Consider the following 27,700-nt stretch of genomic DNA (forward strand, 5'->3'; position numbering starts at 1 on the left):
TTCCTACTAAATTCTAAACTTGTTCGAAGCCTCTTAAGAATTCAATAAGAGATGAGAAGTGTCGTGGTAACTCTTGGTAGTCGTATTTCCGTTGCCTCTCGAGAAACTTAACTCACCGCGGGCACTTGTATAATGCATTTCGTTTAACTGCACTCTTGTTACAAAGAACGAGCGCGTATTTGAAAAGATATATATTATGTTTTGTATTTTTCTATATACACACGATAAGAATAAATAATAAATAATAAACTTCGCAGAACGTGCGAGTAAACAGATAAACGAGTCACCCATACAATGACAAGATCGAATTAATTTAGCCCTTTAAAATAATTCTAACGTAGCTTCCAATTTTTCTTATTGTTAATCAATCTGCGATATATATGTATACATTTTTTTTGTAATAATCAGCAATTCAAACAGTTTTACTATCTATTCAGTAAATTTCCACATGGTCCCATAAATGGCACGGCATATGTCATACTGAATAGATAATTAATCTGTCTAAGTTGCTGATTATTACTAAAAAAAAATTCATAACTAATATTCAGTTTGGGTTACAAAAATCAATAAAAACTTCACCATTTATTCTCGGACACCTATTGTTATAATTAAAAATGATATTAAACAACAATTAATATTTATACTATTTATACAAGTTACTGCAATTATTTATCGATATTTTGGAGATTTTAATAAACGAAAAAATAAAATTTAATTTTATTAAAAATAATACTGTACATATATATATACATGTTTGAGAGATTAAAAATACATTAAATTTGTATATTTGTATCCCGCGAACGGAATTAATATCTGAAATTTCAAATCAACTAAAACTTGTGTGCACGTATTAAAATTAATACTTAAACGCCCGCCTAGATATATACATATTTTCGCGAGTTTAATATTAATGCAATTTCCTTCACCGGTGCGTAATTAAATATTGCCTGCGCCCATATCGTTTGTTCGTGTCATGTCGCGCGAACGTTTTTTATATCCGTCGAACATGTATTCATTATGTGTATTTCTCTCGTATTTCGCTCGCGCAGCGAGCCTTTCCTTCATGAATTTTCTTTTCGCGCAACGGTCCCTCGCAGTTGACGAATGTGTATCACCGGACAAATGTGAGTCAGCGGACAATAGGACACGCTCTGGCTGTTGTTCTGTTGGCTTCGCGCGCACGCGAAGCCATCGTATCCGCAGGCATAATAATGCGCGATACGAGAGTGTTCCGTGACGAAGAATATATACGACATATGCAGGCGTCTTGGCGATGTATAGAAGAAGCGCGCATTCGCCGCTTTATTTTCCTAGCGGTAATTTTGCGGAGAGGTAATTAACGAGCTCGCAGGTGCAATCAGCCGCACGTTAACCAGGTCTCTCTCTGTCTCTCTCGTATACTTGACAGATAAACAGCAGATTAGCATGTTAATTTTTAACGGGGCTTTGTTGACCTGCGCCCAGGCGGAAGTAACGCGTAAGGTTTTCTTGAAAGTCAACGACTCGGAAAAAATATGTATACAAAATAAGAAGTTTTGCATTTAGCCTTAAAATAAGGAGGGTTGTAAATTTCATTTACATTCCTTAATTCGTTAATCCTCGCGTGAATTCTTACGAGTGCCTTATTTGTTTTTTTAATTAAAAATTTAATTGTGTCTCGAGATGACTTATATTTATTTTGAGAATAATCGTTCCGAATTATTTGTGTTTTCACGAAAGATGCTTTTTAATTGTACCTCCGTGGAGAAGATCGATCACGCGGGTTCATCGAGGTCGAATTGACGTCTCGCACGAACACACCACGTATCTGTGTGTGGGCGCATGTTTCGAGTGTGTGTATATACACCTTAGCGTGCTTGCAGCTGCACTTAAGCGAGACATAATAGGCCTATCGCGAACCACTTGTCTACTTCGCCGGCAGAGCGTCGCTCGCGGCCGGGAGGATGTTAATAGACGCATTTGCGGAACTACAAAGTGACGAAGATGGTTCCGTAAATGAAGAGGCGAATGTGCGTAATTTACCGACACGTTTCATTTAGGTGATTATCGCTCTTCAGGTTTAGATAGTGACATCGGCCTCGTTCGTAATGGATTTCTCTAGCTTTGCTATCGCTTATTTTTCATTTCGTTTGCGAGACTGATGTCAGATGCTATAGTGTGCTTGAATGAATTGACAAAGAAAAAAAAAATGTCCGATCTCTTAAATTGCTAAATAAATAAACGCGCGCATATTCAATCACCATACGGCTCCCACGATTCGCAAACCGACGCATCGCGCGATGCACACGTGCATTAACGATGCGTACACACATTCGTTTCCCTTTGATTACGCATGTGAATTGTGCGCGGTAAGCCGGAGAGCTAACCCTTCGTAGGAGAGCACGAGACTTTTCCTTCTCGAAACACAATCGACCGGGTATCCGCCATCGCGCGACTCGCCGGCTCGGTATTGAATTCTCGAGTAGGAGGAGAGATGTGCTCTCTGCGAGCGCATTTCGCGTGTGTACATATGCACCTATGGGAGGCACGTTGCCACGTGTATATATATATATATATATATATATACACACACACACACACACACACATATGTGACATATACATACTCCTCGGAATCATACGTTGGGGGATTCTACGAAGGGTTCGGCATGTACCGGGTGAGCAGATCGATAATATGGTCCACGTAACTAGGACGACGGTCTCCGTCGCACTTCAAATCTCTCCCTTTCGCACGCGGCCATATATTCATATTTCACAGCGATTTTATTTTTCTCTGCTCACACCACAATATGTACAAAATAGCGATAAATTTTGTCGTAGATAAGAATGGACGGTCAGATTTATCGTTATTCTCTATGCAACGGACGGAATTACAATTGTTGCTCGATATTATGCAACGATTTAAATCATGTATATTAAATAATGCATCATTGTTTTGAGGTAATTAATGTTAAGATTTTCGTTAATTTCGACATATTTCGTGCATCTTTATGTCTTAATTTTCTCAAGTTGAAATACTCCTTCATCTACGTGTACTTGAGCAGGTTCTGTTCGATCACGAACTGCCGTCTCTCTGTCCGCGGCAGAAAGAAGGCCCGCCGACCGCCACCAGGGTCAGACTTTCAATTAAAGCTTAAGTCGAGTCTTAACGAGGCTTAAAAGAATCGACGCGCGGATACAACGAATACAACACGTGCTTATACACGCAAACCGAAGACTTAAACCCGATCATCGGTTGTTCGAAGGGATGAACATGCTCGCTTAGGCTTCTGTTTTGACCGCACTGGTATTTAGCCTGACATATACCAGTCAATTTGCATCTCTTACATTTCGATTGGAACAAACGGATTGAAAGATTTTGTCGAACAAAATTATATCGAGGAGATATCGAAACTGTGATGATTCGGCATATCAAGATATATCTGTACTATTAGTGTAATTTAAAATAAAAAAAAAGACTGAACATTTTTCTGTGATGTCTATTTTTAAGACCTATTGTCAAATTTTCTAGAGGTATTGCTAGAATATCGCTGCTATCAATTCTATACGTGACAAACAATATTTTAACAGATACAACAAGTAGCGATAAATTTTAATTGAAACATCTAGAAATCTACCTACATTAGCAAAATATTTTTTTGAGTAAGGTATTTAAACTCATCTCGCCATAATTATTGTGCGATTTAATTACATGTATCGCCTAAATTGCGCGGAATCGAGCGGAATCAAAAGTGGACATTTTAATTTCGACAGTAGCAGCGACCTTTCGAATGCAAGAGTTAATCGACGAACGACGGAGGTACAATGAATTTATTTATAGCGCACTGTAACATAGCTTATCGATTTCAATGTTCACGGTAGCACGATGTAGGACCACCAGCACACGTGGACCATCCGTGGATCGTCCGTTTCATTAGAGTCGACCTAATTAAACGCGTTCGCGTTAGAAAAATATACGGTACGCTACAGTAAACAGTTAATAATGTGAGTTTTTTCTCTCAAGAAAAACTCTTTTTACTTTTTCACGAGGGTAATCGAGTTCTCTTCCAAATTATTCCGATTTTTTTCTTTGTCGTTTCTCTCCGCGGGGCGCTACACTTACGATAGATATCTTTTCCCTGCGGCAGACACAGAGCCAATTTTCCAGCTTCCAATAAATTAGTCGGTATACTATACTAACGCTGCTCCGCGCCTCGGAACATCCAATTAGCTGGGTCTGTCGTCTCCTCTGGGAGCCGTCCGTAAAAATATTTACATCCGCCGTTTTGTAGGATGTGCGTGACAGTGGCCTCGCGTGACCCTACAAAGTCGTCGAGACGGATGCACAAAGAAATGTAATTTTGTGCCGTAATTTCGATAAGAAACGATGACGATTGCGATTGTCGAGAGATCGCGCGTTAACTCCAAATTTATATATTATACGTATCCATAGGAAATACTTTTGAAAGGTATCACTTTGGCTGATGGTTACAATTATTGTAACGTACATTGAACAACGTCAATTTTTCACAGAATAATACTTATCTCCGGATGAGTCGGAACCGCACTGTAACCTTGGCCCGAAAGCCTCTCGTCGGTTATATTTATCCGGCGGTGGTTGTGCATGCGCGTTTATATGGTGGATTCTCACTGTGTTGCAAGAGAGGCACAGGCGATATGAGAGGCGATGGCGGCGCGCCTATCCATGAAGAGCAACTTCCATTAATTTCAGATGTCTCGTAACTTTCCGCTGTGTATATTCGCGAAGCGCGCGCGGATCAGATATCAAGTCCTTATTAAGATAGATCTTAATGAATATTAATCGTGGCATTCGCGCGCGCGACACTCGAGCCACACGACGATAAAGCGCGGTCCAGGTTTGACGATCTAAGGAAATGCCCTCAAGTGCGATTCTCGCAAATTGCGGCGGCTTCGCAAAAGCACCGAGTGTACGTAACGGTGCCGTTCATTTCGCATCACGTGCGAACGCGGTTCGCAATTGAAGACGGTGATGGATTAGACACGGCGACGGCCGCGATTTGTTCTGACGCTAATACTTGCACGGAGAAATCGTTCGCGCGCGGGAGATGCGAATTAATCAACGTAAATTATGGGAAGACAAATGACATCCACTTTTGCGGATGAAAATCCTTGTAAACGACGTAGAAGATGGTCGAAAAGTCAGATTGTAGCGAGCTCTGTGCCCATATGTGGATTATCCAGATTTCGAATCTAATTCATTTTTATCGTATATATCGCGATAACTTTTCTCAGTTAAATAAAGTACGAAAAATTATTCTCCCAAGTAATGTTCTTAATAGATTCGTGAAGCATCAATTATTGCACGATGATTTACGATAAAATATATCTCGCAGGACGTGACGATGCGATGCCATCGTCCATCAGAAAGAACTATATCATATCTCACATATAACAAAGCTACATATAATATATCTCTTGCAGAAGAGTCGTCACGTGTCTCGGACACGAATGCCGAAGGGTGATTAGACAAACCGGATTTCACGAAGCCCGGCGCTTTCAGCTAGACACGTGTTACAGACTGGCATCAAATGTCATTTCCGAAAATACATTTATCGTATATAGCCAAATTTATGAGTAGTGTAAAAAAGACCGTGTGAATATCGATTTGCGATTGCGAGCACAAAAAAATGATAATTGCCTGATGGGTCGATAATCTCCCCTTATACTGAAGATTAAAGAATACGTGTTAACGAGCTACTTTTACCCCGCACACGTGCAATGCACGATAATCCCTTTCTCATTGTTGTACGCGCCTCGATGAGTACATTCATACGAGAGACTCTAATAATAAAGTTTACCAGATCGGGGTGATGTTATTGATAAAAAAGCAAGAATCTGCTCTTGATACGGGATTATCAATCGCATGCTAAAATAATAAATTAAAAAAAGATTCTTGCATTTAATTGATTTTTTTATTTTCGATAACAAGCAAACAACTTTTCATATAAGTTCAATTTTTTCAATTTATTAAACAGAGGAAAAAAGAAAAAACTATATTTAAAATTACTGATAATCTATAAACATATTTACTGCATATTTAATCCATATCTTTAAAACAACTTTACTTTTTTAGATGTAATTTTATAAATATACATATTTTTTATTATTCTTTTATAATATAAAATTATTTTTACACATACTTGTATAAGAGTTTTATTATATATTAAAATAAAATTAATAAAAAAATTAATGATTTTTCAAGATATAATATTATTGCCACTTTCTGATTTTTATTTTAATCGTTTTTTACATTCATCTTTGCACTGTTACTCATTTATAAGCATTTGCGTGTAGAAAATAATAACTCTTTTAAAAGGTAGTGTGTTAATGTTGAACTAACAATACAGAACACAATAAACAACAAATTAATGAAATAATCATAGCTGTTTGAAAAATGAATTCTTATAGAACGTCACAAGACAACAATCATAAGATTTTACAAGCTATCAGCTCTCCATAATAAAGTTATTCTTATTAATAAATAATTGGATAATGTGCTAAGAGATTATTTCTTAAAGGTGGATACAGTGGACATTAACTTGACTGCCAAAGCCACCATTTTAATACAGGGATCAAACATAATTAGGAATGCAACACTGTCTTCGCTTTTCAAGATTCGCACCTCGAGATTCAATAATTATTTCATTGAAATTGATTACTATGTAGATTCATCTTTCAAACGGTTACGAAATATTGTTTAATGACATTAAATTTTATATTTTATGACTTCACGATATTTAATATTATGATATCTGAGATAAATTATTTTTTGTAGATAATATTCATATTATTAAAATATTATTATAAATATCTTATATTTGTCATTTATCTTTTTTTTAACATATGTTTTTTTTTTTTTTTTACAAAATATCTGTACTTTACTATATAATGTAATTAATATATATATATATATATATATATATATATATATATATAAATAAGAGTTTCCTGAATAAAATAAGTAAGATATTTGATAGATTAAAAATTAACAACAAATCTTGTCTTTAGTAACGAAAGATTCACAGTTTATGATCTAATCATTCTACTTGGTTGCTTATGTAAATTTTTCAGTCCTTAAAATGGAATTTTCAAAGAAGGTCGTGTTTGATGTTAAATGTGGCTTGAGAATAATCCGAGATTTTAGCAGCGTCACGCTTCTTTGTACAAAAGCTAAAGTCCAATGCGGCGGAAACGGTGCATATTGTCATCGCGCGGGCGTTCTTGAACGTCTCTTCCCGAGTTCTTCATTGTAGATGGAAGATATATCGTGCGACTGCAGTCCGCAGTAGTTTCGGACGTTCTTCGTTAACTTCCATTTAAATTCATTATTACCATGTTTAAACACGTACTACATATACATACTCGCGTTCCCGTGCAAACACTATTATCTTGTTTGACGAAGCAACAGCGATTTTCTTCTTCAGCAGGATTCTACGAACCTAACTTTTAAATTTTGAAAAATAAACGCATTTCAAAGTTAATCATTTATTCATAAGATTGTAAAAAAGATTTACATAAATATCAGAAACTAAATAAATAATTTAAATAATTCAATATAAAAGATTGATATTGTTAGGAAATTTATCTAACGCGTGTACGAGCTTTAAAATTCGTACGAATCAAAGGATTAAAAGAGTTTTTTCATTGAGAACACAATGTAACAAAAAAACCTTAGAAATTGTAACGGCGGACAATGACATTCCAACGACGATATTAATCAGCTCGCCGGATGAGAACGCGAATTTTTCGGCACACGCACTCGCTCGCACGCGCCCGCTCGCACACGCTCACGCGTCACAATCATGCCCGCACACGCTGGTATTCGGACCTACACGCATCTCGATCAGTGGCCGGCCGACCATCCTGCCCGAAAGACGTTCCGAAAGACTCTCGCAAGACGCTTCACGAAAATCGATCGGCGGAGCTCTTCCCTCCATATCCGCCGGATGCTGAGGAACCGGTCGACCACTTTTGGTGGTTCGTTTCGCGTGGATTATCATTTAGTTCAGTGTTTCCCAGATAGTGCTACAAACAGAAATTTAGTGATCTCTCTTTACGGTGAGATTAAGGATTCCGTGAAAAAAAGACACGTGCATACATTTATATAGTATTACCTTTCTTCACTTCATCTCACACACACATCCACATATTATGATATTTAATTTAATAGATCTATTTATTTGCTCAATTCAAGGTCCGTTTTTAAGATATTATATAATGTTTGTATTTTTCTAATTGACAAAGAAAGAATACAATTATAATTATAATTTAATAACATTCTAAAAGTGTAATATGTCACGATTGTGTATGTGTGTGTGTGTGTTGTGTATCAATCAGGTTCGAAAGGAGTACTTGGGTGAAATTTTACTGGGAAATACTGACCTAATTGATTCCTAGTTGATCTATTTCTCTAACGGGACGATTCGTAGTCAGGAATTATTGAATTAAAAATTCGGATACAAGTATTGTTATTAATTGGTAATTCTTGACGTACGAAGAATCTGATCTGGAGAACGTGATTGTTATTCGCGAAGGATCAAAAGTGTTCGGAGCGAAAGTGGAAGATCATAAAATGCGGATGAACGTAGGTGCATTCTCGTTTCACGGCTTCAAGAAGGTGAGAATAGCCATGGTATTTTCGAATAAGCGGCTCCCGCATCGTCCTTTCTCCAAATCTGAATCTTTTTCCTCGCGATTCGCCGCAGGATTCGCCGAGATTTCGCTCCTCGTCCGTTTTATTCTGGCATCGGTCCAGCATCGCCGCGAGTTTCGATACCTCGCTCTCCTTCCCTCTTCTTCGGTATAGTTGAACGGCATAACTTTAGGAAAAACATTCCGACGGCAGTTTCTAATTTGAACCTGGTTACGTTGCATGAAGCGGCGTTTCCCCTATTTTTATCCGCGCTGCACGTAGAAAATAGACTGCCTGTATTTTATGACCAAAGATGACACACTTAGGCGGAGAAATATAATACTCGAAATATCGCGATGAAAAATCGCGGTGAAAAATACAAAAAATACTCCATTCCTATTTTCTGTTTTTTCTCTTTCTCTCTCTCTCTCTCTCTCTCTCTCTCTCTCTCTCTCTCTCTCTCTCTCTCGCTCTTCTCTCACTTCCTTTTTTTCAACTTAAAGTTTTATCTTAAGCATATTACTTAATATATATACAATACATATACATACATACAAACATATATATAAATTCCGTTGAATCTATTATAAATTAAATTATATTCGATTGTAGGACGTTCATGTGCGTCACGTTTTATGTCACAAAAAGTTTGAAAACGATTTGAAAACGCGTCATTCAAAGAAGCAATTGCTTGCAGGGACAACCCTTGACATTTAACAGTGTTCACCGATAGAAAATACGGGGAAACGCAGCGACCTATGCGCTCGAAAAATAGTTACTGGTTTAGAGATAAAGAAATCTCGTCACATCGCACGTGATATACGCTCGTTTCATTTTCTCCGTGTATCGTTCACGTAGCGGATTATACCTGACATCACGATATTGGATTACCGGTGGGGGTTGGCGGGAGAAAAAGAGAGAGAAAGAGAGAGAGAGAGAGAGATAGAGAGAAGGCTACACACAATGCCTCACGCTTTTAATTTAATATACGTGTCGGGGGAGAGTCTTCGGCGGAATCCAGACGCATCAGTACCGAGTCGACCTTCCTGCGATGGCGAAGTGAGTCCGGTTCTTCTCCTCCTTCTATGCTCGCGATAGAGAGAAGACCTTGCGAAGAGACCACACACGCATCCTCGACTCGTGTTGTCGCGCGCTGAGAAAACCGAAGGGTCCGGTCGGTCCTCTAATTAAAATCCGCTCGCAACAGCAGGCTTCCTTCCATGCCTGAGGTTTTGTTGTCATTCATTGAGTACTGCAAGCGCTGTCTGCCATCGCCGTCCGTAAGTTCAACTGTGATCCGTCACTTTCTCGTTCATGTTTAAGTATTTTTTTTCGTTTTCCTTATTAACGCGAAAGATTCAGTTTCGTTGCGATCTTCAAAGGCAGAGTTTAAAAGGAAACACGGGAGAAACTCGAAATGCATGTGTCTCTCGTGTTAATGATCGGCGCGAAAATCCATGCATCGATGAAAAGCAAAGTTTCGCAGCTTTTAATCTCCCCGCCGCATCGCTGCACTGACAATGAGTGGAGATTTCGCTCGTTTGTTATAACCGCGTTTTTCTAATTCGCGCGGTTTGATTCCGCTGATACGGTGTAACAGAATATATCATATCGGTTTCTCGATTTATAACCGTGTTTTACCACCGGGGATTTTTCCTCGCTGAAAAGGTTCCCCGAGGAGATTAATCGCTCGCGCGAGAAATTGCTTCGCCGGGCGAGAAATTACTCCGACCGAATGAAATTCGCGTCGATCTATGTATCGGAGTGTATCCTTTTCTACGCTGAATATCCTTTCTGAGGCTGGCTTTGAACGTTGATATTGTAAATCAACTCTATATCTAACACGTGACGGGCACAGAGACCGGGCATCGACTGTCAAAAGGGAGAGCATTCTTGTCCGGCGGATATGTCAACCTGCTCTGTGATGCCGGTCTCTCTACAAGACATTTTGGTAAATATTTTTTAAATTTTTCTGATATTATTGGTGACCGCTTAAAAGGTTCTATTAACACGATACTGCTTTGTAGTAAATAACTCTGAGATTTTTTAAGTAATTTAATGCGATCCATGATAAACTAGATTTTGCGGTATTTTTGGGGTTTTTATTTTTTTTTTCAATATTGATACACGGATTATCTTTTCTCCGTTTCGTCATGCGCATATAATATCCGTAAAAATGTCTCTCATACCGATAATTAAACGAATATATTACGGTTTTGCTGCAATGTATCATAAATATTCATTGTACAGCGAAACGTTTTAATTAACTCGCTTCGAAAACAAATACGTTAAACAGTTTTTTCAAAATGTTTTTTTTTTTTTTTTTTTTTTTTCAAGAGACAGAATTATGAAATATTTATTTCTGATAAAAATAATTTTCTTGTTTTTTTTATAAAATAAGGCTTTTTCTAAATCTTTTAAAAACTGTATTATATCGGTCCCTCTCTTTTGTTGAATTAATCAATATAATTTATGAGACTTTTTAACAAAGCGCACGTTAACATACAGATCCGAAAATATGTGCGTCGTTCTCATTGTTCGTCGTCTAAAGTTCCAAGTAATGGATGTTAACGTTTAATGAAATTCCGCGAACGAAAGAAAAGCACAAGGGGCTGTATTGAACTTACGAACGCGCGCTTGTTGCCTACCGGCCTTACGCTCAACCGGTTACACTGGTTTCGCGAGAAAAGAAGCTAAAAGGAGCATTACGGATAGAACTGCGCCGCGCTCGACATTGGGTGGGAGATGCATAAAAAGGGAACGCATTCGATAGCAGCTGCTGTTAAATTCAGGAACACGCGTTACATCATGTATAACTGATCGTACAATATTGTAAAAATGGTTAATTGGACTTTTTGTCTCGATCAACGGCGAAAGACTTAAAACAAATTAGCATTGTTATTTGACAACAAATTATTTGTGTATTCTTTCAACCGTTTCTCCGCAATTGGAAAACGGTTTTAAAATTATTTTTGATGTTTGATGCAAAGTCGCTTTGTTGTCATGTATATTACATAATAACAGTCTATTAACGCTATAATTAATGTTTGAAAGTATAAATTTGTTTAAAGTAATTGGATTCAACGTTTTACTAATTGTAAAATGTTGCACCTAATTCAACATAAAATATTAACATGCGAAAAGTCTGTACACGCACGTGCGAAATGAATATACATATACATTTTATCCGATATATTTTTAAAAAAATATTTTCTTGTTATTACAACAATACTAACATGGGAGAAAGAAAAACGAAAAACAGAAACGAAATAAATCGTTTGAAAACATGCTTGTATCGTGCATCTCTACATTTTTTTTCCACATTTCGCACTTTAAAAATCACATGTATATACGTACGTAGATACGTTTTCGCAAAGTAAGGGTGCACTGACATTTTGGCGCTCAACGCCGTGATATTTCCAATACATTAATCCCGACAAACGCTCGAAAACTTTTTAAAACGTATGCATCGATACGCACCCCCTCGAAAAAAAAATATTTTTAACAATGCCCCTTGATCTTTTACTCTCGACTGTGTTCTCTCTTGCGTCGAAAACGTTCCGTGAAGCGTATGTTGTGTGCACGTCACGCGTACTCGTTTATGCGCTCGCGAAACCGTACGTGTGTCGCGGTTGAAATTATTAGATCCATGTCAGTCAACACAGGGTGATGAGAGGTTCCCCTCTCAAGAGACTGTAGACGAGGTCAATTTCATTACACACTAACGACTAATGCAAAGTTCGTGCACTTATTTAGCATCACTTGAAAAAAAATGCAATGTTGTAAGATAAAAGATGGTAAGATATATTAATTATACTAATTATAAATAACAAATACAATGAAGATTTATTAAAATTGTACGAGGGCAAATATATACGCCTTTGCTTGTTACTTATCTTAATCTTACAAGAAATATCGAGCAATATCCGTACCCGATAAAACAAACGAACATGTCGATACTCTCATAAATTTAAACATCCTCATTGTCGTCTCGAGGCCAGCGGCGCCCACGAATTTGGCCTAACTTGCGACGAGGTCGCGCGACATCCGGGGTCGAGATCGTTTCTCTCGACCTGAACCGAGAGCAGCCCTGTTTTCGGCAGCGGGAAGAGGAACGCTCGCGATTTCTCGCCGTTCGTTCGTTTGCTTCTTCGCCGAGAGTATTTTCGTTTCTGGCACGTCGCTGAGGCCTACATCGCCACACGGCATGGGCCTCGCTTGGCTCGCGCATATGCATGCGTTATGTAACCTCGCCGCCCTTTAGTCGCGTGCGACCATGCTCGTTAGGTGGTTTCTGCGACCAGGTCGTTTCTAAGCCCGTGCGTGCCTTTCAGACGCGGAAATCGCAAATACGGCAATTTTACGCGCGCGTTTTCCTTTCCCGGTGTGCTAAATTTCGCGTTGACGTTGTTCGGCATAATTCTCGATTGGATGAGTGCTCGCGAGCTTGCTAGGCGTGGTACGAATCTTCAGGCACTGAAGTTTGTGCGATAAAATACATTATTAAAGTCCACTATTATCTGTAATGATAAAATTTTGAATAAAACCTATCATTTTATTTAATCGACGGTTAACCTTTGACTAAGAAGGATCCGAGTGAAAGTCTAAACTTAACTTCGCTGCTGAGAGCGTATTTTATTATTATAGAAAGTGACACGCTTTAATTATTTTATCGCACAAACATCAATACTTTAAAGCTCGTTTGTACTTGTTTAATATATCCTCGTCTTTTTTTTCCTTTGATTTCCGTGATTGATTTGATCACGTGCGCTTGCGAAACCATTTCTAAGATGACGCGCCAGCGGATGTCGTGATTGCCGGTGGACGATCGAGTAAATTTTTGGTATTGCTGGTGTACAACGTTCTTGACCTGGCCCGTAGTTTACTAGAGAAATTGGTAATGTGTCTATGTCGGAAAAAAGAGTTTATTATATAACGAGAGTTGCATGGTACTTTTTAGCGGACAAAAATAAATCGATATTTCATCTGTTACTTTCCGATCAATAAAAAAGATTTCGAAAAATTTAATATAAAGTATTGATAAATCAATCACATGCGAATTCATTTTGACATTTCTTACATTTTCCGGCGTTAGATGAATATCATTGTGAGACCGGACAATTATTAAACCGGAAACCGTATTTGGTCAAGTGTTTCTAATTTGGAGGAAGAGGGAGGTGTTTGCTTTTATTATTTATAATTGAAAAGGAAAAAGCGTACATAATTTCTCGCGACTTATCGCAAATAAATATCGCTCGTCCCGCTGTGTTGTCAGAAATAAGATCGCGGCTGCGATTGCGTAAACGCGTAGTAAACACGCACTGGAGTGCATGTGTGCGTACATCCCCGTTTTACGCGAACTTCAAACGAAGACCGGATTGCGTAACGCAAAGCGTGCAACTCGCTGTACCGGGATCGATCAGCTGATCGAGTAGCGAGCGGGAGAAAAAGAGAGAAAGAGAGAGAGAGAGAGAGAGAGAGAGAGAGTTGTTCCGCGAGACGCCAATTTGTGCAGTGTCGCGTAATTAATCGACGGATCGATTCGGCCCTTGATAAAGCGGGTCACCGTTATGGTAATCCACGCCGACGCGGCGCAACGATCACAGTGGCGTTAATTGACATTGCGTGAATAAATATACATTCTCGAGGGCTCGATCGATCGTACCGTCGCCTCGTGCAAAAAGTGTGTCGATCTTTGGACACGTGCACGCGTTACGAATCATCTATCGACTAATCGAGGGCACATTGTCGTTCTAGTTTCTTTTTTCCGATAGGCGCATTCAAGATCGCAGTTGATTTGATACCGTTAACGATGGAGATAAACATATAAAGTGTTATGTGCCCTGTGTAAACTAATTCACGCGAGTGATAAAACGAGATTAAATTGCGAGTTAGAAATAATAATTAGATGGCCAAGTACGTTAAATAAGCTTTGCGAAGCTTTTACGATTTTTCGCACGTTCTTCGTTAAAAAAAAAAAAAATTTGACAACTTGCGTGATAACAAAAAAAATTTCACATGATAGCTCGCGTGCTATAAAATATATTAACAACGTGCAGCGCATTTCTACAGTGCAGTCCGCGCGCTGCATTTCACGGTGCATTAGAAAGTGGCGGTTCGAAATGGGCAGTAACACGTGTACGTTCATTTCCGACGCGTGTACGCGGTACGTCACGTTGTCAGTTCCTCTCGTTAGGCGAGGCGCGTAAACGCGCGTCGACCCAATTATCGTTAACGCAATTGCGTAACGTTATACGCTTTTTCGTCCGTGAGTTATACTTAATATACGTAATATTTCTTTTTCGCATACGCGAGATTACACTTAATATTTCCTCTTGGTGAAGCTATGGCAAAATCCCGCAATTGAGTCTGCGTCGTACGTCGAGATACCATTTTCAAAAATTGACAACGATTAATCGACGGCGGAAGATATACTTACATCATTGGAACACTTAATTAATCTCGGATCAGCGTTCGCGCACGATGAATCGCGTTTCTCTTCCGTTAGATAAAAGAAATAAAAATCGATTTGTGTTCTCTTCGGAATCTTTTCTGGAAACGTGACGGATTATTTGATCGTTGTAATTTATAGCTTGACGAGACTTGCCAAGAGCGAAGATAATCGACGAGTCGTTACATTGATAATAGACAGCTCGATAGTGAGTTTATCGTAAGGTCCCCCAACATTTTTACGTCTCTCGGCAGTTCAGTACAAAATTTTCTCACACACGCCAGTCGTTCGCACGTTTAAACAGAGTGTATAATGGATGTTGAATATATTCGTAAACCTCGATAGATAATTATCGCCACTATACTGCCGTATAAGAGAGCTGACGCATCTTTTCCGGTTAATTGTTGAAGTACTAAAATAATGAAGTTCCTGGTCAAGTACTACGACTTCCTGAACATCAAGTTCTGCACGGTGAGATCTTAAAGCACGATTTATTATTGCGATGAACGTTCAGAATAGAAATAAGTTTTCAGCATACCTTGAGACAGGGATTTAAGATTGCATCAGCCGACTGGATAACTGTACATGATTTTTTTTCTCTCATAAAACGCGTTTTGCGCGTCGCTTGAATGTCTCAGATTGTAATTCTCTTTCCGATTCTTGATTTCCGGAAAGCTTTATTATAACCGGGGAAAAATAGAGAGGATGACGCTTCGCGCCTTCAATCTAAATTACGGGGATTGACAGCCTCAACATTTATCGATGACTGCATGCGGATGAACGTATCCTTATCGCGCGTCCGATAATGGACCGCTCGCGCTCGCGAAATCCGACCTTTCAGATATCGTTTATGAAAGAATGGCATTATGTCGATTTCGCGGTTCGTCGCAGCAGCCGCAAAAGCGATACATCTGCCGTGGCGGTCGCGCGTTATCGTGTCATTTATCACCCGTCTGATTTTCTCTTTTTTTTTTTTTTTATTTTTTCGTTGCGCTCGCTATGATAATTGGATTTCTCTGAAATGTTTAGCTACACGCGGTATCGCTAAAAAATTCTAATCTTTTCCTCAACGTTATCGGAATCCTCTTGTGATACATGCCGATGTTTCTCCTTCGAGGAGAAACATTTGTGATCTGTCACTTTTCAAGGATGCGCCCGATGTAAAGAACCGCGCGTGTCTTATGTGTCTGACAGTGAACTTTGGACGAATAAAAGTAAATAAGAAAATAATGATCAATTTTATTTATTTTTATTTTATATATTAAAACGACATCTCTTCATCTTCATTTTATACTTTGAATTATCGTTCGTGTCATCGAGCGCATGATACATGGAAATGACTCTATTTATGTACATATTATTGAATTTGCTGATCGCCTCAATGACTCGCGCGAAAAACCGCAAACCTAATCACGTTTACCAATAAGATATCAAAATTGTCCAGTGATGTCACACGTGTGTTTTTTCATTGAACAAGAAATACGTTCAGGTAGTTTATTAGTCGGTAATATTATCGGTGTCAGTAGCGCAATTTAATGCCTCTGTCTGCTGATGTTTCCGCGTATAACATGGTTGCGTCATATGACACTGTTGTCGCATTCGCGAATCGCTAAAATTGTAACAAGACGATTCATCAGATGGTCAGTGGGTCAAATGGTTTCCCTATCGGTTTCGCAAGTCGAATCGATACGAATTTTTCGACGAATTCCGCAGGCAGCGCAACCTCTTACACCGACAGTTCTTGAAAGTTTCACACGGCAACATTTCTGGTTTGACTCATCGTTTTCACCAACATAAATATTTTTAGTGGACGCCGAGTTTTATTACCAATTAAAAGTAGAAATAGCTCGCATATATTTAATTAATCTGCTCTGTAATATGCCTTTTTTATACAATTTGTTTTATTTTGGGGATAAAATGTAACACACGTGTTAAATATAATAACATAGTTTGATAATTATCTGGATATTAATGTCTTCACAGCAGGATGTTTGGTGAAAGTACGCATGTTTAAAGCGTAGTAAAGATACGTTTATCATTAGCACCTCGTTTCGAATTTATACCTGATTAAATTCTTTAAATTGTTGAAAAAAATACCATTCGAGAAGAGAACAAGTATCCCTCGTCGATATTCGCAAATTAAATTTGTAATTACAAATTTTATTGCTCTTTTGAGAAGCAGATTAATATCGATCACTGAGGTTTTTTTTAGTTTCACCCGGTATTACTTTTGTATCTCGAAATTGCGAGGTGAGGTGACTAATTCCCCGTAACAAAGTGACAAAGAGCAATGGATGATCACAAAAGCTTAATAGACTTTATCAGCGCGCCACAGAGTGCACCGACACGTTGATGCAATTTGTCAGTCGTTGCACTTTATTGGCGTCTTTATTAACGCGATTCTTCGTTAGAATCACTCGTCCGATGTCTTTGACACGTGAAAGCGATTCTTAAAAACGTGCACTTACCTGTTCGATATAAAGCTCACACATGTCAATTCAGGTCAAAACGCGATGAGAAACTCTCTGCTTGATCCAAACTTTTCGTTTTATTTCCCACTGCTTTAATTTTAATTGCAACGCCATTTGAAAAAATATTAATACATTTTTTAGAATATTCTAAGAATAAATTAAAAAAAAAAAAAAATAAACGCATTACATAATGCGTATTAGAAATTTAACATAAAGTAACTCTAATCCTTGTTATTCTGATTCACAGGTGAGTAGGCGGTCCAAAGAACACGCGACACAAGAGAAGGGAAGGGTGAGTTAATTTACGTTGTTGTTAGAAATCTCGTAGAGTTGACAGTTTGCGGAGAAATCCGTACCAAGAGCCGCAGAGTCGTGTTCCACCCACGTGGCAAAACTAGTTGATCGAAACAACGTTAACAGATCCGTTCGATTAGCATGCAAGTTACGTCGCATGTTACGTCGAACAGGAAGGGCCATTTAATAACGCAGTGGAGGACAATTCGCATCCGCCATCGTATCGAATATCCGGGTACGCGTACTCTGGATATTTTTGCGATGCATTCTATTATTTCGTTTAAAATGGTCGGAGACCGTTGAGGCGAGATATAGCATTGCTAGCGGCGTTTAAATATGCACGAGGAGAAACCGATTGTCGATACTGGATGCACGTACAACGTACATGTACGTTATAACTTGATGAACCATGTAAATCTCGTTGTTTATTATTATTGGGGTTTATTGCGCAGGAGAAATCGCTCGTCCCAAAGTGTGTCCGCGCGTGCACTTTTACTAATAAGCATCCTTCAAGAATCACCCGATCCCCTTGGAAATTGCAATTGCAGGGTTATACACCTGCGCCAGAGAGTAAGAACCGATTTTGAAATTATCCATTATCTCTCTTTTCCCTTGCGAGAAAATAACGTATTAGTTTCGCGTCCCGTGGTCCTTTTGCACATTGATTACTTTTCTAAATGTTCAACGATCGTAAAACTTTTCTTCTTACTCTGGAACTCAAAAACTTTCGCTTACCGTCAATTCCCAAGCGACTTGGCTTCGATTTTTTTTCGTTTGCGAGAGTATAAAGAGAATTTTATTAAATTTTCAAGTAGAGATTCATTTATATATATATATATATATATATATATACTTATATATTCTTATAAATTGATACTATATATATTTGATACATCTGTATATACTTGATATATATATATATATTCATTTATAATATATTTGTATAAAGCCAAGAAATGTTCGTGCTCTGTGCACAAGTAATCTTAGTTTTATAGAAAAATTTATTTTTATGAAACAGACTATCGGATGTTTGGCTCTTAATGGCAACATTTTAAAGATAATTTAACTTCAATTTTCAATACACAAGTAAGATTATAGAAATTTAATAGGCGAGTAAGAAATTATGATCAAGCAACAACGAAATTACCGTCTAAATGGAGAAAAATACGACGATTATATACAAATTTGTGAAAATATCTACAATAAAGTGCACGAGATACAGTGGCGAGATAGAAATGAGGGCAGGGAATGCTCGACCGAGAAACGCGATCCCTGCAGTGCATTAAAATTTATCAAGCGAAAGTGCAAAAAACCGTGTCCTTAGGGCGTGTTCGGAGCTGATGTATCAAGAGATCACCTCTATCAATTATGTAAGCAAGTAGGTCAGAAAAATCCACGGTCAATTTCGAGCGGACTGTAGTACGTTGCGCTAGTTTTAACGCCGTCAGCATTCTTTCGACGAGTAAAAACATCGCACGTTAATTGTGTTGATTTCATCGAGTCTCTTGAAGAATTGACAAAGCAATTAATCGATCGCATAGTTTGTAGTCAGACAGGATTTCCATGAAAGTCTCCAGTGCGTGAATGCGAATGTGTATTCCGGCGTGCATGTTAAATCGCGAAATGGATTTTCCGGGAAGATCAAGTTGATCTTCTGTTCACGAACGCTCGAGTATTTCGAAATTTTTCAAGGGCACCGATCGACAAATTCGTAAATATGTTTCGTGTTTGTTCAGTTGCGCTCAAGCGTCAAGATAGCGGCCGCGGCGATGTCGTTAAAACCATTTCGCCAAAGATGTCTCGTTAAAGGCCGTGGCAATGACTCGCCAATACTCGCTTCCTTACTTTCTCCATCTCTAATTCGTCGTGACCGTTGAACAACGGCAGACAAATCTCTTCAATTACACAGGTGATCGCGTGTTGGTGATTTCGGTTAAATACGATGCGTGCCACTTTCGCATATCTAGGCTAGATGAGATTATTCGATAGAACGAAGAGTGATAATATGAAAAATACACGTCACTCAAAAAAATGATCTTGCAACTTGAATACAAATTTTCTAGGTGTAAAAAATTAACTGAAACAGATAAATTATTAGCAAATACTGTGGTACCGCATATATTTTGCGCTTAATCAATTTAAATGACAGAGACAGAATTTATATCTGTACTATTAGTGTAATTTAGACAGAAAATTTTACTGCGAAGCCTATCTGTAAGGCCTATTGTCAAGGACAATTATATTTGTGATTAATATTTGCCAATGGGATCTAAATTTTCTAGAGGTATTGCTAGAATATCGCTGCTATAAATTCTACACGTGACAAACAATATTCTAACAGATACAAAAAATAGCGATAAATTTTAATTGAGACATCTAGAAATCTATCTACATTAGCAAAATATTTTTTTGGCGTGGTTGCTGTTCTTAAAAAGCATTAGAGTTGCTTTTCTGTCCCATGTATAATAAGTCAAGTTAATCGCGCGACGCTGTCAAATATTTCGATAATGGAATATATCAGTAATCAATGTATGCAACGTGAGTAGAGCATGCGAGAATAACAGTGCTCGTTATCATCATCATGTTATCCTAACATCGTTAATTAACGAGAGTTAATGGCACCGGACACTCTGAAGTATGGAAACAGCTCGGCGAGAATAATTTCATGATTTTGCTAATCTCGCGAATGGAAATTAATTATTCGGGCAGAGAAAAAGTTTGACTTAAGTTAAAGGGAGTATAATCGTCCTGTGATAGTGAATTAATGGGAATATTTCGAGCCTCGGCTAAAAATTTTTCAGAATGTCAGATGTGAATATCGGACTGTTATTAATATAGATTATTTCGATCGATACTTAAAACAGATAAACTGCCGGAAACTAATATTTCGTCAATTAATCGAGCAAGGATAAAAGTGAATCTCGGGAATATATGATTTTATCGTATCTAAAACTCGCGCAACGTGAAAAAATTGTTTCAAATTTTATTCTGGTTTGATTGCCTCTTCCGGGATTTCGTTGCGATTTTTCCTCACGTTCGCGCACGCTCGTCAACGACTTAACGAGAGCGTGGTGCGTTTCACAACTAAGCCGCATACTGAATAGCAGATCGCGCGCGCACTCGCCGTTCGCTCGTATAAATCCTCTAACTGCGAATTCACGTTGATTATAGACGTATGTGTGCGTTCAATGAGATTATGCAGAATTGCCTTGACGCTTAATCGAATTTGCAAGTTGAGACTGAGAACGGTAAGCGATCCACCGACTCCACGTGCACGCTTGTTTATTATCGCTATTCTATGGTTTCTCGATTATTTTCCACACGTTCCCGCGCGAGAGAAAGAAGAGGGAGCATTCGAAGGTCGATGACGAATCATTTGCATTTTCTTGCCTCGTTGATTTTTGCGACATGCATAACGTAGTGCGTGTTTTCCGCGCATATCGTTAAAATGGAAAAAATAAAAGGCAACAAAATTGGCCATTTACTCCGAGAACGAGCGAGATAAACCCTCGACACGGGGTTAATGGCTTAAAAGTGACCGTTGTTGATAACAAGGCCGCTGTATTGGAACGTATTGACGATGAATTACGAACGGCTTTCGCACATAATAGGACGAAGTCCGCAAATCTCGTTGCATTCCCACTGATATATACGCTACGTTTGTGATGGTGAACGTGGGCGTAACGTCACGATTGGCGAATCTGATACGCGTGGGCGTGCGTGCACGGATGCAAAATTAATCGTTCACAAATGAAAGCGGCTTGCGTTTGGTTACAATCGTATTATCGAATTAAGTGAAGTTTTGCTTGTGCATTTCGACAGCATCCGTTTGCCTATCTATTCCACCTTTGTGATTTAATCTCTTAAAAATAGATAAAAAGAAAAGAAAAGAAAGAATTATTTCTCCTTCTCCTCGTGTATGATGAAGATTTCATCGCGACGCCAATTAACATACATCTTCGTCCAAGCTAACTTTTTAAGTGAGTTTACACAAAGTCGTTAAAACACATTGAGATGAAAAGGAGAGAAGCGAGAGAACCTTTGAGAATATCGATGCTCGCTTATTGGCTGCATATGCGTATGTGCGTGTTTAAACAGAATAATCGCAATAACCGTATACAGCGATATCGGGCCTGCGAAAAGAAAGACGCGCCGTCTCTAGAATGTTTCGCCTCTGGTGGTCTTCGTCTCGTTTTGAGAACCTTCGCAAATCTCTCGAGCGGCCGCTAAACATGTTTACTTGCATGTTTAAAACTCACTCGACGCGTACATACATATGTCTGTTGTAGGCAGGTCATTACACTTTCGTGGCGTTTTTCCACGACGACGAGAACTTTTTCGCAGACGAGACCTTCGACTGTGCAACTTTTTCCGCGCGCACACAAAAAGTATCGGAGTACATCTCGCATATTAGTCGCGCGAAATATACGTAACGACATAACGACACGCACATCAGACAATAATGACAGTGCATTTACACGCGACTGGGTTTAATAATAATAATCATTAGAATAAGACATTAGAAAGAAATCTTCTCGTTAAATATATAAAAATAAAGAAAATAATCAATCTGTATATATGTGTTTCATAATTAATCAATTTTTTTTTTTCGTCATTTAATCGATGCACAATGATAATCGGTTCTTTTCACGCGACGAGATCGTACCACAAATTTGTCCGTCGCTTCCGACAGAATTAAGCTTTTCAAGGGTAAGACGAGCCAATGAACGCGGCTATTTTTAAGTCGAGCGATTAATGTGGGCGCGGATTCGCGGCGACGGCTTTGTTGTGGTCGATACAGATTGCGAGGGACGTCGCTTTGATCACCCCTTATGACCAACAAGGTGTGAAATCCTTTCTAGGAACGGTCAGCGCATTTGTAAACTGTGGATACCGTTCTGAGACGCGTTATATCCGCGTGGTATTACCATCGTTTCATTCATAAAAGCATGCTTCCTCGAGCACCCACGCCTCTCTCTCTCTCTCTCTCTCTCTCTCTCTGTCTGTCTCTCTGTCTCTCTGTCTCTCACCTCGTTACCGTAGCAACGCGCGTTATTTTCATTCATATATATGTTACGTCTTACGCACGCCGGAGATTCTTTACGCACGTGAGTCATCCGCGACGAGCCCCGCGACAGGTAGTAGTCAGTCGATCGTTGATCGTCATCGCGATCACGCATACACTTTCGCCGAGTGTCTAACGCTTCGAGACGCGCGATATCAGCCGGATGCTGAGGCTGAACGATAAGGAGGAATGAAATTCCACGAGTGGCAAGAGCGCGCTGAGACTTGGCTAGGAGTGGGAAAAGCACGAGAGAGGTACTTTCAGGCAAGTATATATCGGAATTGTCGTTCAAATGTAGGACGGTATGAAATTAACGCGCGCGCGCGCGGCAGCCTCTGTCGCCTTTACATCCCTTTAACGAAAAGTTACACGAAAGGTTGGAAAAGTTTGAAACTTTCTCTCTGTCTCAAAACGTATCTTGTGAATGCTCTTATCTTACTTGCATGCTACGGAGATAATTTTCAAGTAATGGCGAGACCAAGTGACGCGACCTGGTAGTCAGAGAGTACTATGACTGTGAAATTTGTAAGATTTAAAAGGTTGAAGGGAGGATAAAATCCTATTTAAAGAAAAACGAAAAGTCGCGCGACAAAGTGTAACGTGACAGATATATTTTTTTAGAGGGGAATTGAAATGCCGATATTCGGATAGACTTTCTCAATACGCGACCTATATTAAGTCGCATGAGTCACTTCCCTCGTTGACTGGATAGAATCGGCGGCGGCACCTAACGCACAATTATGTGCTGACTACTCATGCTACAAGCTCTTAGTAATCAGCTCGCAATATCTGTGGTTTTCTTTCTTTGTACGTATGTATATCCTAATGACGTCGTAATGACGTCCAAGTCCGGGTCCTTGTCTTTTCGCTCGCTAGTGTCCGGCTACGATTGCGTACTTATCTTACCGGGGAACCGATTAAAGGCAAACGACCGAGTACTTTTCCTTGCAACACGATTCGTCCCCGTCGTGTCCCAGCGATTCCGATGCATATTTATTCGCGTCGCTACAACTTTTTTTCACGTTATATTTTTCATTAGTCTTTTTTGGACATCTTATGTCCATTATGAGAAACATTCCTTTTTTTTTCATTTGTAATCTAAAGTTATTAGCTTTTATAGATACTTGGTATTTTTATTGTTTTAATTAGAATTTAAATCGTTTAAAAAGGAAAAGCAGAAACATTTATCAGTATTTAGCTTTGATAAAATGCTCGCGGTTTTTCCACGATTTAATTATCAACGCCAAAGGAATGCAGCATCACGAGTCTCATACAGATTGTTAATAAGCAGGAAGGAACGCGAGAACGTTGATGAACAATCTGCATTTTTATTCACATTTCGCGACTTCGTTGAAAGAATATTTTAAAGTAATCTGTTTTTTTTTTTCTGTATGAATAATATATATATATATATATATATATATATATATATATATATATATGATTGTATAATTACATAAAGAATGAGTGAGTAATATTAAATGAATAATCATTACGAATCCAACAGGTGCAAATAGTAATCTCTGCTTGTGTGAAAAAAAATATTCTTTTTCTTATTCCTTTTATGACTATCCAAATAATTGTTTGATCAAAGTTATTGTTCATCAGCTGCATTATGCTTGATTCGTGAGAATACAAAAGCATAGATTGTATTGTGCCTTGTTGTATGTATTACTTACACACGCATTTCGAGCAAAATGCGTCGAAAAAATCGCAAAGAAACTACTGGTTAGATCGTTATAGCGAGGTTACAACAGACAGCTCAAACCGTGAGGCCGTTTCAGGCCATGTTTTCTACACCGCGAACGAACGCAACACGGAATGAGAGGAAGGAAAGGGGGACAGGGTGACAGAATGGGCCCGCGAGCGTGGCAATAATGACGAAATTCCAGTCATTACCTGTTTTAGGCGAATCCGCGGAAGTACAATATAAAGTGTGCTCGACACATGGAGTATCTCGCCCGCGGAATCGCATTTTTCAATAACAATACGCAATTTTTTATAATTTTTTTCGACGTTTTTTCGACGATGAGAAAAAAATTTTGCAACATGCACTTCTTTTCCCGCGAAATTGCCGCAACATCTCCGAGCGGAAAATTGGTACTTGCGACAAGTGACACTTTCCTCGAGGAGATATTATGGCAACTTGTAACACGAGCGAGCATCTTGCGAAAGCTGAAGGACGAATGTCTCTTACGTTTATACAAAAATCTATAAAGGTATATTATAAAGCGTGAGAGAAATAATATTTCACGAGATATGGAATAAAAGACGCGCATGTGGGGATCGACAATGTAAAACGGTGAACGTTATTGTTTTCGGAGAAAACGACTGCCACGCAAGTACGTGTATCCTCCGCACGTTTTCCAACTACATTTACAGTGCAATCTCGATTTTTACGAACCTCCGACATGACACGTTTGCCCGTTTACCGTCGCGATTATTATGGATTATACGCTATCCGCTATTACTAAATAAAACGCACGCAGAGAGAAATATTGAAAATGGGAATATTACCGTTCTCAAGAATATATACCTCTCTCTCTGTCCTATGGAATTACCAAGATCACGTGAACCGAGTACAACTGCTCGGTATCCCGAGTATCTTCTGAGCGAATCTTCTGAGAAAATTGAACACGACTCAACTTCGTATCAACTTTCGGTTGATTGCATTGTTGCCGAAGTGTTTTGACGCGCGAGTAAATAGACAACGATAGATGTCCGTCGTGCTATAATGCATTCTAATGCGATGCGCCAGAAAGAAGCAATGCATGAGATATAAATAAATCAGGAGTGAAAGCGGCTCCTTTCCTTCTTGAACGCAGCTGAAATTGTCGGAAAGCGAGTAGAATGCGTTTGTTCTCTTATTTTTTTTTCTTCTTTTTTTTTTCTTCTAATCGTCGACCGTGCTTGACAAAGGAATCTCGACGGAGAGATGAAAATGATATGCATGAACCATCATTTCCGGATGAATGCATTTCGTTTACGCTTGGTATGACAAATTTGAATATACAATTTATGATTCTCGACATTCTTTCAAACTTCTCTGTCGGTTTGTTTCATTTTTAGCGACCAGCGCGCGTGGGAAAATACGCGGCCAGATTTTTCTTGTTAAAAGAATATTTAAAAAATGAATTCTCTTCATACATAAAATTACGAGTAGTTTTAGTAGAAAAAATGTAAGAGAGTTTGTTGCGCTGATAAATATATATTATTATTATCATTATGCATTACGACTCGAAACAGAGATAACCCCTCGGGGAGAGACATCAGGAAATTCCTGCTGACACTTGATTGTCACCATCGACTATGATAACGACGGGGTTCCTCGAGGGATTCGATTATCTGAATTCCGGCAAGATAGAAACGAAATACGGAAACGCAGTCGGTCAACCGAGACGCGAGTAAACAGGTAGGCTTATACCTGAGGCATTCAACACGTGGATGATTTAGTTTCTGAGTAAACCTTACACCGGACAATCATTTTGAATCAGCACGACTGTCCCTCTCGTTTTCGTGACGCGATATAATTGGCGATGAATCACAAGCGCGCCTTTTTTTTTTTTCTCTACTCTAGGAGACGCGATTCTTGTTGCGTGCCTCTCGACACATTTGCATTGGCGTCCGTCTCTGGCGAATTAATTATTTAGCGCGTGAGTTGGGTTCGTCTCGTCTCGGAATTTATTCCACGAAGCGAAGAATTTTTTTTTTTTTTTTTTGGAATTTGTATTTACATAGAATTTTACTTTCTATTATATTTCGAGACTTTGCTCAAGACGAAAAATACATGTCAATGGTGGAAGAAGGAAAGAGTATTATATTAGATCTAAAGATAAATTAATGCATTTATCGTAACTCGAGGCCCATTGAGATAAAGAAAATCGCAGAATGCGATTACAAGTTCGCACACTCATGCAAATTTCTGATAATGAATCACCGGTAATCTGTTGCACTGATAATCGCGCAGGTGAAGTCACGCTGCCACTTTGTCTAGTCTCCGTAGAGATTATAGTTTGCGTGCAAAGTTTCGCTTCTAATGACGATGACAATTACGTCGACGTCGATCGCGTCGCAAAAACGCTTACCTACCGCGATTACGGTTTAGAGACCCTTTCGTAAAATCGGGTCAGACAGCTGTCGCGTACACTTCACTTATCTCTTCCTTCTCTCGTTTCTTCTTCACGACGGCACAACAAAGGCCCAGCGATCACGTGCACACGCCGGACACCCACGCGAGCGCACACCCTCATAAATGCACCGTTCGCGCCGACATAATGGGGGGAAGGGGAGGGGGCCCCGCGCGGACTTGCATTGTCCACTTACAGTTACAGTCTTTCCTGTCGGATGGAGGAGGAGACGGACTGAAAGATGGGACGAAAGGGGTCGGAAAGTACGGGAGGAAGTCGCGTATGGTGACACACGAGACTGGGGCCCAATGTCACGTTAGGCTTGGACGGCTCCTGCGAATTTACATACATGCGATTACGTTGACGGCGACGGCAAATGATTTTGTCATGATGCCGCAGGACTCTAAACGGGTTCCGTTATGAACTGTTGTGCCATTACCTGACCGGGCAAACGTATTGGACACTCGTTTCACTGACTTCGTCGATGTTATTATTCTCCTCAATACGTTATCGTTTGCACGTGTTTCCCGCGTCTTTAAAAAAATAGTTACGTGACATTAACGCTTAATTTTAAACGTTATTCTTATACTTGTGAAATAATAACTTTAATGAATGTACCAGTACATACATAAAATTGAAA

The 27,700-nt window shown here is 39.1% G+C and overlaps 1 protein-coding gene across 2 annotated transcripts in view; it reads left to right on the forward strand.

Annotated features, from left to right (window-relative positions):
• LOC140664847 (uncharacterized) overlaps positions 1 to 27,700 on the forward strand; it is a 152,490-nt gene that overhangs the window by 82,406 nt on the left and 42,384 nt on the right. The window contains exon 3 of one of the 2 annotated variants that reach the window (XM_072890372.1): positions 17,822 to 17,866. The exons of the other annotated variant lie outside the window; for it this stretch is intronic. Within the exon in view, the coding sequence (XP_072746473.1) occupies positions 17,822 to 17,866 (45 nt within the window). The remainder of the gene's footprint in view (positions 1 to 17,821; positions 17,867 to 27,700) is intronic. 2 annotated transcript variants of the gene reach the window in all.

Source organism: Anoplolepis gracilipes, chromosome 1, assembly GCF_047496725.1.
Source record: "Anoplolepis gracilipes chromosome 1, ASM4749672v1, whole genome shotgun sequence".
In the NCBI taxonomy this organism is placed as follows: domain Eukaryota; kingdom Metazoa; phylum Arthropoda; class Insecta; order Hymenoptera; family Formicidae; genus Anoplolepis; species Anoplolepis gracilipes.